This window comes from Culex pipiens, chromosome 2 (genome assembly GCF_016801865.2).
Source record: "Culex pipiens pallens isolate TS chromosome 2, TS_CPP_V2, whole genome shotgun sequence".
Lineage (NCBI taxonomy): Eukaryota > Metazoa > Arthropoda > Insecta > Diptera > Culicidae > Culex > Culex pipiens.
Window position 1 is genome coordinate 92522207 of NC_068938.1, and position 15871 is coordinate 92538077.

General features: G+C 36.5%; 1 protein-coding gene across 1 annotated transcript in view; it reads right to left on the bottom strand.

Moving 5' to 3' along the window:
* LOC120418946 (transmembrane protein 214) overlaps positions 1–13691 on the bottom strand; it is a 54012-nt gene extending 40321 nt beyond the window's left edge. The window contains exons 1-4 of the mRNA XM_039581484.2: positions 13271–13691; positions 8378–9221; positions 2343–2653; positions 2139–2284 (exon numbers count right to left, since the gene is read on the bottom strand). Of these exons, the coding sequence (XP_039437418.1) occupies positions 2139–2284; positions 2343–2653; positions 8378–9221; positions 13271–13382 (1413 nt within the window). The 5' untranslated portion in view covers positions 13383–13691. The remainder of the gene's footprint in view (positions 1–2138; positions 2285–2342; positions 2654–8377; positions 9222–13270) is intronic.
* Positions 13692–15871: the final 2180 nt, after the last annotated feature.

Consider the following 15871-nt stretch of genomic DNA (forward strand, 5'->3'; position numbering starts at 1 on the left):
TGGCCTACATAAGGGTGTGCGATAAAAAAAAAATCGTTGCGTTGTATTAGAATGAACCCTCACATAAATCAGTTTATCATAAAGGGGCCATCCAGTAACCACGTGATTATTTTTTTGAAAGTTATAGAATTTTTCCCCATTGTGAACATCGGTCTATTTTGATTTACTCAACAAGTTTTATAAAATACCTACTTTTTTCGAGTTGCTACAAACCTAAGTGACGGAATTTGTGAATGACCCATGTACAATTTTTCTGTAAATAGGCTCGGAAACATTAAATAAAACATATATAATATTTATTATCCTTTGATCTCAACAATCAACTACGCATACACCTTTTTTGCCATGTGACCAATATGATTTAAAATTTCGTGACGTTGCAACGCAAACTTAAACCTGTTGTAACTTTGGATCTAGACAACCAATTTAGTCGCTCTAGGTTGCATTTGAAAGCTCTTTCCAAGTACAAAGAGCATCCGAAATATCAAAATGATTGAATGTTTAGTTTTCTGTTGACATAAACAACTGTCCCTTTTTCGTGACGTTGCAACGCAATAAAATGGTAAACTTACACTAGTTTGAAAAAATACTTAACTTAAGATAAACTGTAAATCCATGACATTTCCGTTTAGTACATCTAAAAACCTACAAAATGCAATTAAAAGAATAATTTTTGGATTTTATTTCGCTGAAAACCAGGAGTTTTTAGAAAAATATTTTAAAACGCTGATTTTATCACAAATTGTTGCATAACTTAATCAACTTGTACATAATGATATTCAAAAGTTGAATTAATGAAAACCATGATTTTTGAAGCTTTAAGTAGTCTAGAATCAAGGAAAAATATCCAAATAGCTCATACACGCTTTTCAAAATTTCATCCTAAGGTTACATTGCCGGAGAATGTGTCAAATAGTTAAATAGTGTTGTTAGTGTTTGTTTTAGTGACAAAAAGTTAAATAAAAAATCACCAAAATTTTTTTTACCGTTTATCACTTTTTTGTAATCCGTATCCATACCTACAACTTCTTCGGCAAATCGATGAAAAAATTCCTTCGCCAGAAAGTATGTTCTAGATTTGCCCTGGGTTCATTCACAAATAAAAAAAATCCCATACGAGTGCAATGGGCAGTATTCATTTAAATAAAAAAAACACAAAATTAAAAATTTCTGATAGATTTCCGAAATTTAAGAGAATTATTCACACTTTGAATTTTTCGAAAAAAGGGTTTGTAGCTCTATTAAAATGGTTGGCATTAGAATTTCACAGATAATTTCACATTAGGTTATTTTTCATTGAAATCTTATGGCTTAATTGAAAAAAAACTTATTTTTTACAAATGTTAAACTTTAAAAGGCTAGCATTTCAACATTAGAAAAAAATCGATAGTATTTCTGCAGGGTTGCTTTTCCTTCATATTTCCCAGGGCCCCGGCGATGGCCTGATATGGGCCACCGAACAACATTGGCAATAGGCGTCGTTTGTTTATTAACATGTGGTGTTTTGCAGGCGAATTTAATAATTAACTTAGTTACAAAGGAAATCTTTCATTATTGAAAACCTTGGAAGTTCTGAAGTTCTGAACAGAAAAAATGCATTGAAATTTATTGATAATTTCCGCTTTTGTCGCCTTTTAAAAAAAGTTGCATCTAACCATCGTGCCTCAGGTTTGTATTCAATTTTCAAACATTTTTGTACCAAAATTTATGGTTTAATGATGAAAGTTAGCATAAAATCAAAATTTGTCGCATATTTGCCAACTTCAAACGTGTGCAACAATTTCCACTTTATCCATGCGGGAAACCGAAAATGGGGTAATTCATCCGTTCCAAAACGTCACGCGAATCTTCGGTTCGCAGCTGTTGTTCCTGTATGACGTTTCGAGGCTAGGCCCTGATATTTCCTTTTGCAATATTTCGTATCGACCCGGACGTCCGATGGATTGTATAGAAAGAGCACTCACACTTAGGTCTCTTGCAGCTCGAGATTCGAACCAACGATCTTTGCATTGCCAGTCAAATCGCCGACCCTCCCCCAGAGAGACATAACGGTCAATTTCAACGATCATACTATGATGAAAACACTGTTTCTCGTCCGATCACCGAAGTTAAGCAACATCGGGCATTCGTTTACTAACCTGGAGCACCGTCGATGATGCCTTCAGTCCTTCCACCTTCTTTTTGCTCTGCCCAAGTTCAACGTTTATCTCCTGTATGTCGTCCAAGAACTGATGGAAGAGCCTATCGCTAACCAGTTTCTGCGTTGATTCCGTGGAAGAGTTTTCTGAAATAAAATAAAATTTAAGTATTTAATTCTGATGTTAAGAAATGCCAACGCTTACCAATATACGCAAGCAATTCGGCCGTCTGCTGGACGTTCTTGCGGTACAGACCCCGCCAAGCGGCCCAGCACTCGGGGTCCTCCGTGAGGCACAGAATCAACCCGAAGTAGATCAGCTCCGATTTGGCAATGAACTGAATGTTTTTGAACAGCGTCGTGAACGTGCTGGAAGTCTTGGGCGCACTGAACACGTACCGTTCGACGAGCAGCTTGGAGGCCTCTTCCAGCAGATTTGCGAGGTCGCGACTCGCTTTGACCTGCGTCGTGAGCGAGCTGAGGATGGTGAGGAACTCGCTGGAGGATATTTCGAGGCTGGAAATGGGGGAGGATTCGAATTAGTTTGGCTGTTATGTATGTAATTATTTCTGTTTGTTTTTCAAGCGGATTAACTATAATACTCGTTGAGAAGAACTTCCTCGTTGACCTACAAAATAGGGCTTATTCAGGTCACGAGAAAAACTAAAACAAAAATAGTGCTACTTTGTGGCAAGCCAACGAACCAAACCGAGATCCCCACCAGACATTGACACTTTACGATACCCTGTCGTCATCGACTGCTGTTGATGCTGCACCGGTCCCTAACTCAGGCGATGAAGCAATGCGTTTGTTTTGCTCCCCAACTTCTAGCCAGGCTGGCTACTCAATGAATCTAGTTATATGAGAAAATTGAAAATGATAAAAATCCAATCAGCAACACATTTTTTCGGTTCCTTTTAGGGTCCCAAACAACCTCCCAAAATTTGGGAGCGATTGGTTAAGCCCACGATTGGCGCAAAGCGAATGAAATTTGTATGGGAATTACTATGGGGAAACCTGCATTTTCACATTTTTGAATTTACAAAATTCATGTTTTATTATTTTATGAAACTAACACCGTAGAAGCATAGCCCTGAATGTCCTCAACAACTCTCTCGAAGACAGTATGGTGCTAAAGTGCGTTACAAAAAAGATACAGAGTTTTCAAAAGTAGTGTATTGACATAATCAGTGAAACTCACATTTTCTGCCAACATTGCCAAGGAACCATGAAATACAAAACAAACATTATTGTTCTTATATTTTGATGAATATAACGTCTAAACATTATGAAGAAATGTTCAGAAGTCATTATTTAGTTAAATTGCACTCCAAATCCTCAAATATATTGTAGTTTTCGAAAGTTTCCGCTTGACTTGGCAGTGTTGGCAAAAAGTATGAATTTTACCGAGTATTTCGAAATGTCTCTCTTGAACGCTCTGTAACTTTTGTTAGAAGCAATTTAGCACCATACTGTCTTCGAGAGAGTTGTTAAGGACATCCAGGGCTATACTTCTATGGTGTTAGTTTCATAAAATAATAAAACATGAGTTTTGTTAATTCAAAAATGTGAAAATGCATGTTTTCCCATAGTAATTTCCATACAAATTTCATTCGCTTTGCGCCAATCGTGAGCTTAACCAATCGCTCCCAAATTTTGGGAGGTTGTTTGGGACCCTAAAAGGAACCCAAAAAATGTGTTGCTGAAAAAATCAATTTTTGATTCCACCCTACTACTCATATGTGTATGCATCTTATAGCAAACCAACGAATGTTCTAAAATAAAATAAACAAAAACTATTTGACTAGCCTTGCCACAAAATCGTTTTTCTGTTCAAGATATTGTCGTGAACTGGGAGAACCAATATAAGATTATTCTTTCCAATTCACACGATATCGGAAAAAGTTGCCCCGAGCCTTATTCAATTTGCGTGAAACTTTGTCCTAAGGGGTAATTTTAATCCCTGATATCGAATCCGAGGTTTTTCAACTATTCAAAAAACCATGTTTTTCAATCATTTGCAGTCTGAAACCTCTGTTACTTCATGTACATTTTGAACCAGCAATAACCCAGAAAGGTATTTTTTTTATTTTTCATTTTAGCATATGAAGACTGAATTAAAATATCTGGAAGTTGTAGAATTCGAATAGTTTGATAATTCACTTTTGACACATAACTTTACCATTTGATGTTTAAATATTATTAACACCTAAACTCCCAAGCTCGAGAAAAAGGGGAAATTTCCATACAAATTCCCCCTTTTTCTCGAGCTTGGGATTTTAGGTATTAAGTGTTTTCCAACTTCAAAACTATCACCACAAATATGTTCTACATTCCACATCAATTCACCTAAAAAAATTCCTGTGCGAAAATTTCATTTTTACTAACAGAGAATCATAATTTAGCTTTGCAAACATATTTGGATTCAAATTTTAGTTTGCTAGAAACATTTAGCTACTTTTTTCAAATATTATTTAAATTAACATTTTGAACATGAAACATTTTGTTACTTTTTTTCAATGTTTTTTATTGAGTAAAATTTGAATTTAAATTTTTAAATTTAGATTTAAAAGTGTAATAATTTTGGACTTTAGAAAAAAAATTAAGCTTAGAATTTATTTTATGACAAACAATCGAGATTATGCTTTAGTTCGAAAAAATGTGTTTTATTGTAAAACAAGATTGAAATATTTTTCATAATCGCTACGGCTGGGCTGAAATAGAACAACATATTTTTAATTTAGCAGATGATCATTCTAGTTTTGTTTTTATTGAGCGACTATCATAACATGAATAAAATTAAAAATTAATTATTGGAAATGTTCATGTGCGTTCATTTTTTGAATAATATAAAAAAAGATATTTTAATTGATGATTCGAGTATTAATCGAGTTATAATTCAATTAGTTTTATATTTTTTGTGAGTTCTATCTTCTTCTTATTTTTAATTTCAAATATTCAAATTTCAAAAATTCAAATACAAAGGTTTTGAGTAATGTAAGATTAAATTTTAGAAAAACTTTATTTTTTTTAAATGGTCCCGATTTCCTTATTTCGTCTCAATTATTTTTATGTAGCTATTTGTTAATGATGTTTGGTTTCTTATTTTATTTTTAAAGGAAATAATTTCATTGTAACACTCTAAAAATTACACAAAAAACGAAATTTCATAATGAAAATTTTTGTTCAAAATTCAAAAATGACCCTTCTACGTCATTAAATATTCAAAAAGTTGATATCCCTTAAATGACAAGTCAAAAATTCAAGGGGTAAATCTAGCCTAACATTTGGAAAAATCGTATGAAAACTAAAAATTCCGTTTCGACGGTTACTGGCCTAGGTCAGAAAATATCTTTATCGGACTGCGCGCAAAAATTTAAGATTGCAAAAAACTAAAAAAAAATACCATTTTTACTAAAACTGCGATAACTCTTAACCCTCTACAACCTAACCCCGCCGTTAGACGGGCTTCGATTTAAAAAATCGCCAAAAATCAATTTTTGCTTTTTGATCTTCAAAAAGCATTGGAAAGAAGAACTTTTAAAATTTTGGAAAATTTTAGGGTTGGAAGTTTGACTTGTTTTATGTGACTTTGCCAATGTTTTTAAAAATGTATTTTTTTAGGGGTCAACTTTGGCTGTGTTTTTTACTAACATTTCCTATATTTTAAGTAAAAAGAAGTATGCAGCAATTTTTCTAGTGCCCCAGACTATGCCTCTACGCATTTATTTACAATTTAAATGATAATGGTTCCATTTTATAGCAGAAAATGTGAAAAACATGCAAAAAATTGAAAAAGTTACTGTAAAAACATGAAAAAATTAGATAGGCAAAATGTAATGATAGGAGGTGGTAAAGTAGGCCAAATACTACCAAAAACAAACATAAACTAAACAAGATAAATGCAAATAAAAATACTAAAAATGAAACAAGAAAAACATAAAACAAGAGAAGTAAAGTTTTTCGTAGAACAAAAGCTGCTCAAAATGACCTCCTGAACACGGGAAAAATAAAAATTTTCGAAAAAAAAAATTTGGGCAGTAGAGGGTTAAAGCTAAAGTTCGTCTTCAAGTTTTATTACCCAAAAAAGTATAGGTCATCGCTTAAATATTCGAGTTATCGCAGTTTTAGTAAAAAAGTTGATTTTTCCGTTTTTGCGTTTTCGCGGCCCGTCGAAAAATCTAGATTTTATTTTCAAAAAAATCATAAAATATCATATAATTTAAAAAAAGTGTCCACGGGGTTTATGAATAGTCCTCAAGCTACAAACCTCATCACATTTATGAAAATTTCAAAAAATCATTTTTCCCCAATTTTCCGAGCCAAGTACCCACCCTGTTTTTTACTTTTACCTCATTCTGTGTTATCCACTTGCAGTGAAACTTGATACCTTTTCTTGCTTCCCGAACCGGCGGGAGATTTTTCCTTCCCCCTCATTTCCCAGTGTCAAAACGCGCCGATTCGCGTGATTGCAACATGCTGCTGCCGAACAGCCACTAGCGCCGCGTATTACCGCACGATGCCGAGGGAAGCTGCGCCTAACACAAAAGGAAATTATTGTTGTACCGAAGAAGCACCGGATCGTGACGTGAGAGTGATTTTCTTGTTTGCACACACATCGCGCCACAGTAAGGCGACGAGTCATTAGGAGAGATTGATGCGCCTCTAAAACCAATAACCAAAAGAAGGAAGGCGATCAAACTGCACTCGGGGATTCAATAATGAAATGGTAGTTTATTCACTCTCTTTCTATAACTCGGTGAGCTCAACGCACTGGCAAATAAAAATGGGAAATGCGGAGAGGGAAGTTTACTCAATGTTCGCAAATTAGCTTTTCATAGTATTATTTTTTTAAATAACTTTTTGATTTGTTTATTATTGATTCCGTAAACCGGGTTTTCATTGATAACCGGAACATTGATTCGATATTTTTCAGCAATATGGAAAACACGAATAAATACTTGCAAAATTTTTTTGTACTATGTTGAACATAATAGAGAAGTATTTGCCCAGATTGTTGCAAATTGATATGCGAATTTTACTGCAGAGTAATTCTCTAAAATTTTGCAACTCATTTTACATCACGAGAGGAAGGATGCGTGGACATACCGTACCAAACGCTCCAGTCTGTAGTTTCATAAGTTTTGTAAGCTGTGATTTTGGAATTTTCTGCTATTTTCAATTATAATACAGTCCAGACTCGATCATCCGAAGCCTCGATTATCCGAAGGTTTTTATGGAACTTCAGATAATCGAATCACGAAAAAAATATAGTTTTTTTTCGTATTTTCTTACCTACTTCTCTCAAATTCAAGTTCTGTGACCATGTTTTAGTAAAATTTGAAAAGTTGATTGCCTATTAATTTACAGTATGCATTTTTCAATAGTTCATTATCGTAATTTTGGCCGCCATCTTGGATTAAATCACTTTAGAGTAGTTAGGGTTCATACTGAAGTTCAACAATGAAAAAAGACAAAACAATTTTTTTCGTGTTTCGATTATCCTAAGATTTGATTATCCAAAGTGAAATTTTTCTAAGGCCTTCGGATAATCGAGTCTGGACTGTAATATGAAACTTAACAGGGCTTAAAACACATATGTTGGACACTTTGAAAAGTTAGGCTGGATTTTAAAATTAATTTTATTGAAAAAGAGCAGAAAATAGTTCCAGTAAATAAAACGTATTTCAAATCTTGTTTAATTTTTGATATGTTATACTTATGAGGATAAAAAACCTATTTTGAGGAAAAGAAAATTCTGGACAATTTCATTGAAGTATGATTTATTTTTGTAAAAAAACATGGTTGAAAAACTAAAAATCATCTTATGGGTATTGAGAAAAATAAGTTTGCCTAATGGCCAATTTAGTGATTCGTTAGACTTATTTAATTAAATCAGTCAGATGAAAGTATGCTGGAAAGTCTAGGGTAAGCACTTATCACTTTTTATTAATATTAATGCAATACATCTGAGAACACCCGAAAATGTTGTGCAAAATTAAAGTGGCCAGCCCTACTGCGTTACGTTTACCACAGAGATGATTTTATGAACGGATGAGTCAGTTTGTAAGTTTTGTTCCAATCAACCCTCATCCTGAATTTAAGATCTTTTATTAATAGAAGAAAGGTGTATTGGGCTGTTGTAAATATTTTCAAAAGTTCTGAATATTATCATGAGCCAAGTCTTCCACTTCAATATTTTTGAATAATTCATTTGTAAAAGCCTGCAACAATACTCACTTGGTTGATTTGTGCTGGGAGAGAATCGCGTGGATGTACTCGACGACGTATTTGCTGTAGGTTTTCAGGTCAATCACGGGCACCATGATGTCCTGCCAGACCTTCAGCCCAACGTCGGGATCGCCGAAGCCACCCTGTCCGAGCGCCCACAGCAGACTCAGCCCGACGTTGCTTCGGTTTTGAAACGAGTTCCGCAGGATCGCGTTCCGCGCCAGGTTGTTGGCGCAAATTTGCGGATTGCTCTGAGCCATCGCTTGCAGCATAATTTTGTGACCCAAGTGGGGCTGATTCCGATTCATGTCGCTGGCCAAATTAGACAGCGAAAGATCGTAGAAATATTGCACATTCTGTTCACCGGCGTCCGCAACGGTTTCGTCGATGAGTTCTTGCAACTCGCGCGGAATCACACTGTACGGATACGATTGCGGCTTGTCGGCGAAAATCGGATCGACCGAATCGACGCGTAGCTGCTCGTTAAGGAACGCGGTGATCGCTTTCAGCATCATCAGATGATTGTCTTTAAAGTTTTCATTCACAGCCCACAGATTCGCGCGCAGATCACTGATGACGAGCGCCTTCAGCGCCGCCTCCAGATCCTTGAACTTGGGCTTAGCCTGTTGCTGCTGCTGTTGCTTCTTTTCCATTTCCTGGCGCTGTCGGGCCTTGTTTTGCTGCTGCTGTTGTTGCTGCTGCTGCTGGACTCGCGAGGGGGACTTTCGCCGATCGTGCTGTTTACCGTTGGCCAAATTTTGCTGATTTTTGTTCTCCTTGTTGGCCTGGCCTCGATCGAGCAGTACATCGTCCTTCACATTGGCGTACAGCGATAGAATCTGATCCATTGTGTCTATAATTAGCAGGAAAAACAAATACCAGAAAAAATAACGATTGGAAGACAACTATTTTAAGGTGTATCGACGGAGGACGGAAACTTCAAGCAGAGTAGTGCGTTGTCGTGTCACGCGTTGTCACGCAGAGTGTCGAACTAGAACTGATGCAGAACGTGCGAGCGATTTTAGTGCAAGGTGCACGCAGAGGAGTGAGATTACGGTGGCTCTCTCGCGTTTTTAGAATATGCTCTCTGCAGTTTCTATCGGTAGAGCATGTTTGGTGACAATGGTGAAATTTCGAGCTAATTTCATTCAAATTGGTTTCTTTACTATAAAACTATTGTTTTCCATAATTAAGCGAACATTAGGGTGGCTTGAAGTTGTATGGGAAAATTTCATAATGGACTAAACTGCCGTTTTACGCATAATTGTCCCATGTCAGTTTTGGACGATTTTGACTTTATGACATTTTTAAGTTTAGTCTGATGTGTCCTTTAAGAAAAAAACACAAAATCTGGTACTTTGTTCGGAAACGCATTAAAAACAACACCAAGTCTGTTTGTCCCTTCGTTAAACTTCTACGCATAATTGTCCCACCAAGTATTTTCTTACACGGAATCATTAGTTTTACTAAGCATTATGTCTTGTTTACCAGTTTTATAGAAAGAGAATCACAAATAAGGGTGATAACCTGTTAACTGGGACGATTAGGGACACATAGGGCGAATAGGGACCACGGGGCAATTATGCGTGGAAACACAGAAATCGGTCGAAAAATTTCAATCGCGTTTTTCTCAGTTGCACTTTTTTGAACATGGGACAATTATGCGTATAACGGCAGTAAATCAATCAAAACAGTCATTTTCCGGTTCAATTTGGGCCCTCAAACAAGCCTCCAAGTATTATTGTGGTTTTTATTTTTATCTGAAAATATTTTCTGAGATTCCAAAAAAAGTGTCCACTTGGTTTATGGATGGTCCCGCATTCACTGCTTGATATGGGTTGAAAACGCTTCAAATGAGCTGTAATGGAACGCAAAAGTGCCATTCCCCTATATTAAATAAATAAATGGAACAATATCGTGAATATTTGAGCTAAGGATGCCAGGAATATTAAACAGATGCCTCTGTGCACTTTTGTAAAATCTATAAAATTATAATATTATGGAATTCCCAAAAACCTTTTTAAAATTCAAATTTTAAAGCAATCATGCAAATTAAAGCATTCAAGAAATATCGACTCACACAAAAAACCAAATAACTTGAATGACTGCAACACATTGATCATCCCACAAAAAAAATGTAAGTAATGTTTTGCCTGCCTGCCTTTCTTACTAAAGAAAGGTATAGGTTTTTTCTTATATTTATCTTTTTTTATTCATGTCAGATACATCAACATCAAAATACATTTCCTGATAATTTATGTACACTTACATACAACCCTATTCCTCTTGACCGCTTTGAATTTTACGTTTTTAAAGAAAAACTTTGACCCTTGAAATCCACAAATTTTTAACACTTTTTTCAAACTTAGGTTCTCTCCAGAAGTACATATGTTTTACAAAATAATGAATTAAGACGCCGAAACCAATCAAATTCAAGCTTAGGTATGTTTTATGAATGGTCTGATAACTTTGTTGTGAATATATCAGTTAAATTCAGGTGTTCCACAATTGTGGGAGGCAGAAATAAAACCCACAATTATGAAACAGGCAATTTGGTGGCACTATTTTGCTACTGTAATTCTGTAATTCTGTAATTTCGGAATACATTCGTCCGGCTTCAGCTGAAGATTCATGCTGTCCCATGTTGCATGTTCGAGTGTAGACCTACGGAAAACCTTGCCGCGAGGAGAGGTGAGTGAGAAGTACACGAACCACCTACGACATAATTCCTCGGGCGGCCCAGGTCAACTCGAAGTTACCCCAGGCACCCCCAGTGCAGGACACATTGGGGGTAGAAAGTGGATAGAATTTTCAGTGAATACAATAGTTATGACAATATAGGTTCATATAATCCTTATTTCTTGATCTTACCTTTTGACACTATCAAACCTAGCAATATTACTATTGCATCTTACCATTCCCTTTTGGTAGTGTCAACTTCAAACCTTCATCCATTGTACAATTAACGCAGAATTTCCACTATATCCTTCATGCGGAATCGTCGTCTACTTTCTTCGCCTTATTATCACTTAACCACGACGCGATATTGTTCTCACATTTTTTGAGCTTCTACGACCGATTGTTATTCACGCACTTATAAAAATACTTGTTCTGTTTCGCGGCTTTGTGAAAAATACACGTGTGTTGGCTGATACAATGACTTTTTCGGTCATCGTATGCTCGCAAGGTACATGAAAGAGAAAAAGAGAGAAAAAATGGGATAAGTACAATGTAAAATAAAATCGAACATTGAATAACAGACTAACACAGAAAGAAAGAATAAAGAAACCTTCAGAACTACCAACTTGTAACGAGAAGCTTACTAGAAAACAACTGAAGTTGTGAAATATGTGACAAGACAAACAAACTTGAATAGCTAACATATATAATAAAACAGTTTGAACGTACCTTTAATCATATTAACAGTTATGCCCAAATTTCTTACCAAATTATTTTCAGCAGTTACATTTCTACAATAATGTATTGCGATTCCAAGTTAGAATAATTGAGTAGTTAAAGTTTATGGGTTAAGAGACAAGTTATAGCAATAGCAAAATAAATAGATGTATAGATTTTACTAAATTTTATCTTAAAAGAATAGGAAAAATCTAGCTTGTTTTTGAAAATAGCCAATGCACCAAGAGCAAACATACAGCATGTCACGTTCACACCATATGGAGTAAATGTGATAAACTATATGTCCACATTCGGGGCACCACCTTTTTCAGAATATAGGAAATGATAGAAGGAAGACCCCATTCTGTATGGTGGAACATTTCTGCAACACCTTGGACTCGGACCAGACATTTTGTCTGAAATAAGAGAGAAAGACAAATATTAAAATTGTGGTATTATCACTAAATCCTATCATCCTTTCACCCCCCAAGACATGGTCTATCCTTCGTGCCTTCGTGTCTTGGGTGATGGCGAATTCTACCTTCTTCAATGATCTTCGGACCACCTCCAACTAGAATTCACAACAGGACCTCCCTCGACTCCAGTTTACAACATGACAGCGACGAGAACACAGCCGAATGGGAGTTGACAGTATCAAATGCATGCTATACCCTTTGCTTTGCTGGATACTTACTAATAGCAAAGGGCGAGAGTCCTGCGACTCTCAGCAATCATGAATACTGCCCATTTGCCACAATTTGGTGGCACTATTTTGCTACTCTTGATAAAATAGTCTTGAAATGCAGTTTTTTGCAATTCCGTCGTGAAACTACATACTTTTCCTGTCATTCTTGAACGACGAAATAGCCTACTTTTCTGTACCAAAAATAACAGAATCGACTAGCAACACTTTTCAAAATAAATGCTGAAAAGTTCTACTTTTCAACACTGAAATGGGTGCTGAAAAGTTGAACTTTTCAGCACTTGTTTCGAAAAGTAACACTTTTCAACATTTTTTTGATTTAAACGATTTATTGACAAAATACATGAAAATTTTACTTAAAATTTCACTCAATAGGTCTTCTTTGGAATTGCAAAAAATGTTGTACTCTGTGAACCTCGTTGGATAAATATACGACTCGTGCTGAAAAAATACGCTTTTTGCAACTTGTTGCATAAACTACTATTTTGTTTAACAAAAAGGCAATATAATGTCCAAAATTTAATAAAGGTCGTGAAAATAGTAGGATCGACAGAAACTGACATATTATCATAAAATGTGCCGAATATGTGGGATGACTGTATCGTTACCAAATAAATTTTTTTATTTAATAAGTTTTATTACAACGTTTTAAAATCCGGGGTTTCCTCCGGATTTTGACTCAAAGTCATGTCCACCTTGCAACCACACGCTCTCTCCCAACCCAACATCACGCAACTCTGATCGGCTCTTTCCGCCCCCAGCCCGCATCCCAACCCAGCCCACACCTCCTCCTCCTCACTTACCAGCATCTTCTATTTTGGGAATCCCGGCGTTCGACGCCGCGGCCTTGTTTTTGTCCGCACCGGGCTTGCGGGGCTTCTTCTGCTTGCTCACAACTTCCCATTCGTCGGACATTTTAGCACACTATTTTCCTTACTCTCACTTGTAGATATTACACAGGGCACTTAACTAGTACGGATGATTAAATTAACTAATTGAGAAAAAGATCGCGACCGGACACCGAAAACGAAACCGGATTTATAAAGGGGGAAACTAAACACCAAAAAAATCAAGAATTTAACGACCACGTACGATAACCATCAATCGCGGCGCACTGATAAGAACACGAAGGTTACAATCTGCCGTTGTTCCGGACGTAAATATCACCGTAAATTCCACCGGGGAACCGTTCCAGCTGTGACCGCCGTTGAATCGACAATGAAAATGATGCAAAAAAAAGAGCCGAACTGACAACCAGACAAAAAAGTTTTCTTCTCGGCTTTGTTTTGATGGTGGTTGCTCTTGAGCTTGACGTTTCTCTTTGTGGGATACACGTTTGAAGAAATTTGCTTTAATTTCATTTAAATTTTAATCTCGTCCGAGGTCTTATTGTCACTCAAATAAATAGGGTCCTAAAGCTTCATGTCAATTTTTATGTACAACGGCAAAAAACACGATCAAAAACTCGATTAAAAACCATTTCTGATAAGTTTTTTTTCTTCATTTAATTGCAAAAAAACAAATTGACTGAACAGCATTTTTTTGATGGATTATGGTCCCCTTGGAATGAGCTGTCAAGAAGGACCTTTTCTGTCAAGAAGGGCAGCGAAGTTAATTTTTCAAAATTGATGATGGCCAAAATCTTGGTTATGGTTACAGTGTATTGGCAAGCTCAAGAAGTTGTTGACTGCTTGAAATGAACTGTCTGTTGAACTCGACAGCACAGAAGCCCAGTCACGAAATATTCTAGCAGAGCTGGTTCTGTCAGAATCCTGCTAGAACCATGGAACGTTTCTGCTAGAATGCTGTTAGAATATCCACCTCTGTTAGAACTCTGCTAGAATCCTGATAGAACGCCGTAACTGGGAGCCAGGCCAGTTGGTGTGAGGGCCAACCACGCTTACCACCACTAACCCCTCCCTCCTAATATGCTACGTCATTTGTACCCACTGAGAAATGTAACGACCCGATCAGTCTGATGGTAGAATAAAATCGGGCTGACGAGGGCCGATCGGATCGTATACATTTCTCAGTGGGTGGATGGTGCCACAATAGATTGCGGGCACATCGGTAGAACTTGAAATTCAAAAAGAGGGATTTATACGGTGCTGCCTCTAGCGGTGGAGAGCTCCAACTTTTATAACAGATTTTATAATAGAGTAATCTACGTGCGTATGTATTGCGTGTACGTACACGAAAATAAAGTGAGGTTAAATTTTGTCAGCCAGCAAAATCAAATGGTGCGCTCGTGTGCGTACGCAAAACGTCATAAAGCTCTATCGAGGTTTTTAAGCGAAGATGGCGTTCGAATGGTGAACGACCGAAATGTCAAAATCACGCAGTGGTACCAACATTACGGAAAAAGTGTGCCATGGCATGACAGCAAAATTTTTTTTCTAATGTTGGTGCTACTGCGCGATTTTTACATTTCGGGCGTTCACCATTCGAACGCCATCTTCGCTTAAAAACCTGGATAGATATCTCCGAGGGGTTGATCAACAGCACGATTTTTTTCTCCAGCCTGAGCAAATAACTCGAAACACAACTTTAGAACCCCTTGACTGATAGAAACTGGAATAAACTGTTATACACCTAAAAGAAAACAAAATCGTAGCTGGCCATGCAAAAAACACTTTTCAAATATTTAAAATTTTCCGTCCATCTTCAGGAACCATTTTAGTTAATTTTTCAATGCGTCCTAAAAGAAACGGATTTACATTAAAAAAAAACATAATCCGAATAAATGTATTGTGTGATCATTGCTTGTTTGAGAACCTGAGAAGTGCCAGCTGAATGGATTATTATTCGGTGGTTGGGGATAGTTGGATCTGTTACGACCTGTATCTTACGAGCTTTTTTATGATTCTTGTACGTCTTCTTGGTAAGTTGAACCGAAATAAACATTACGCTGAAAAGGTAGGTTAATCATTTGAAAAATGTGTTTCATCGATACAATTTAAATTTGCCTCCAAGTGATCATTTCCGTTGTCTTAGCTGATGTCACCAGGCCAAGTTTTTTTCAACTTTCAATATGGAATCTTGTTGGGACACTTGATTATGGAAGATGTTTCAAAAAACGCTTAACATTGAGTGGAATGACCAGTTTAACGGAAGCACAATTTTTAGTTGATTGTTGAAAAAAATGCAAATCGTGATGAGCTTGTTTGTTTTCATTCGTTGCTACGAACGTCAGTCTAACTGGTATACATCTTCTTTTATGAGATCGTAGAGTGCTGAGAAATCATTCAGGACAAATTTATCGTAGAACACTAATGAACCGATTTATCGTCACGCTTTTTGAACAGAAATTTGTTCAGAGTTCCACGGATGTGTTGCGGGTGTTTCCTTTGTTTTATATGAGTATTGTCCGTTTCTCTCAAAGGTACTCGCCGCACGGCATTTCA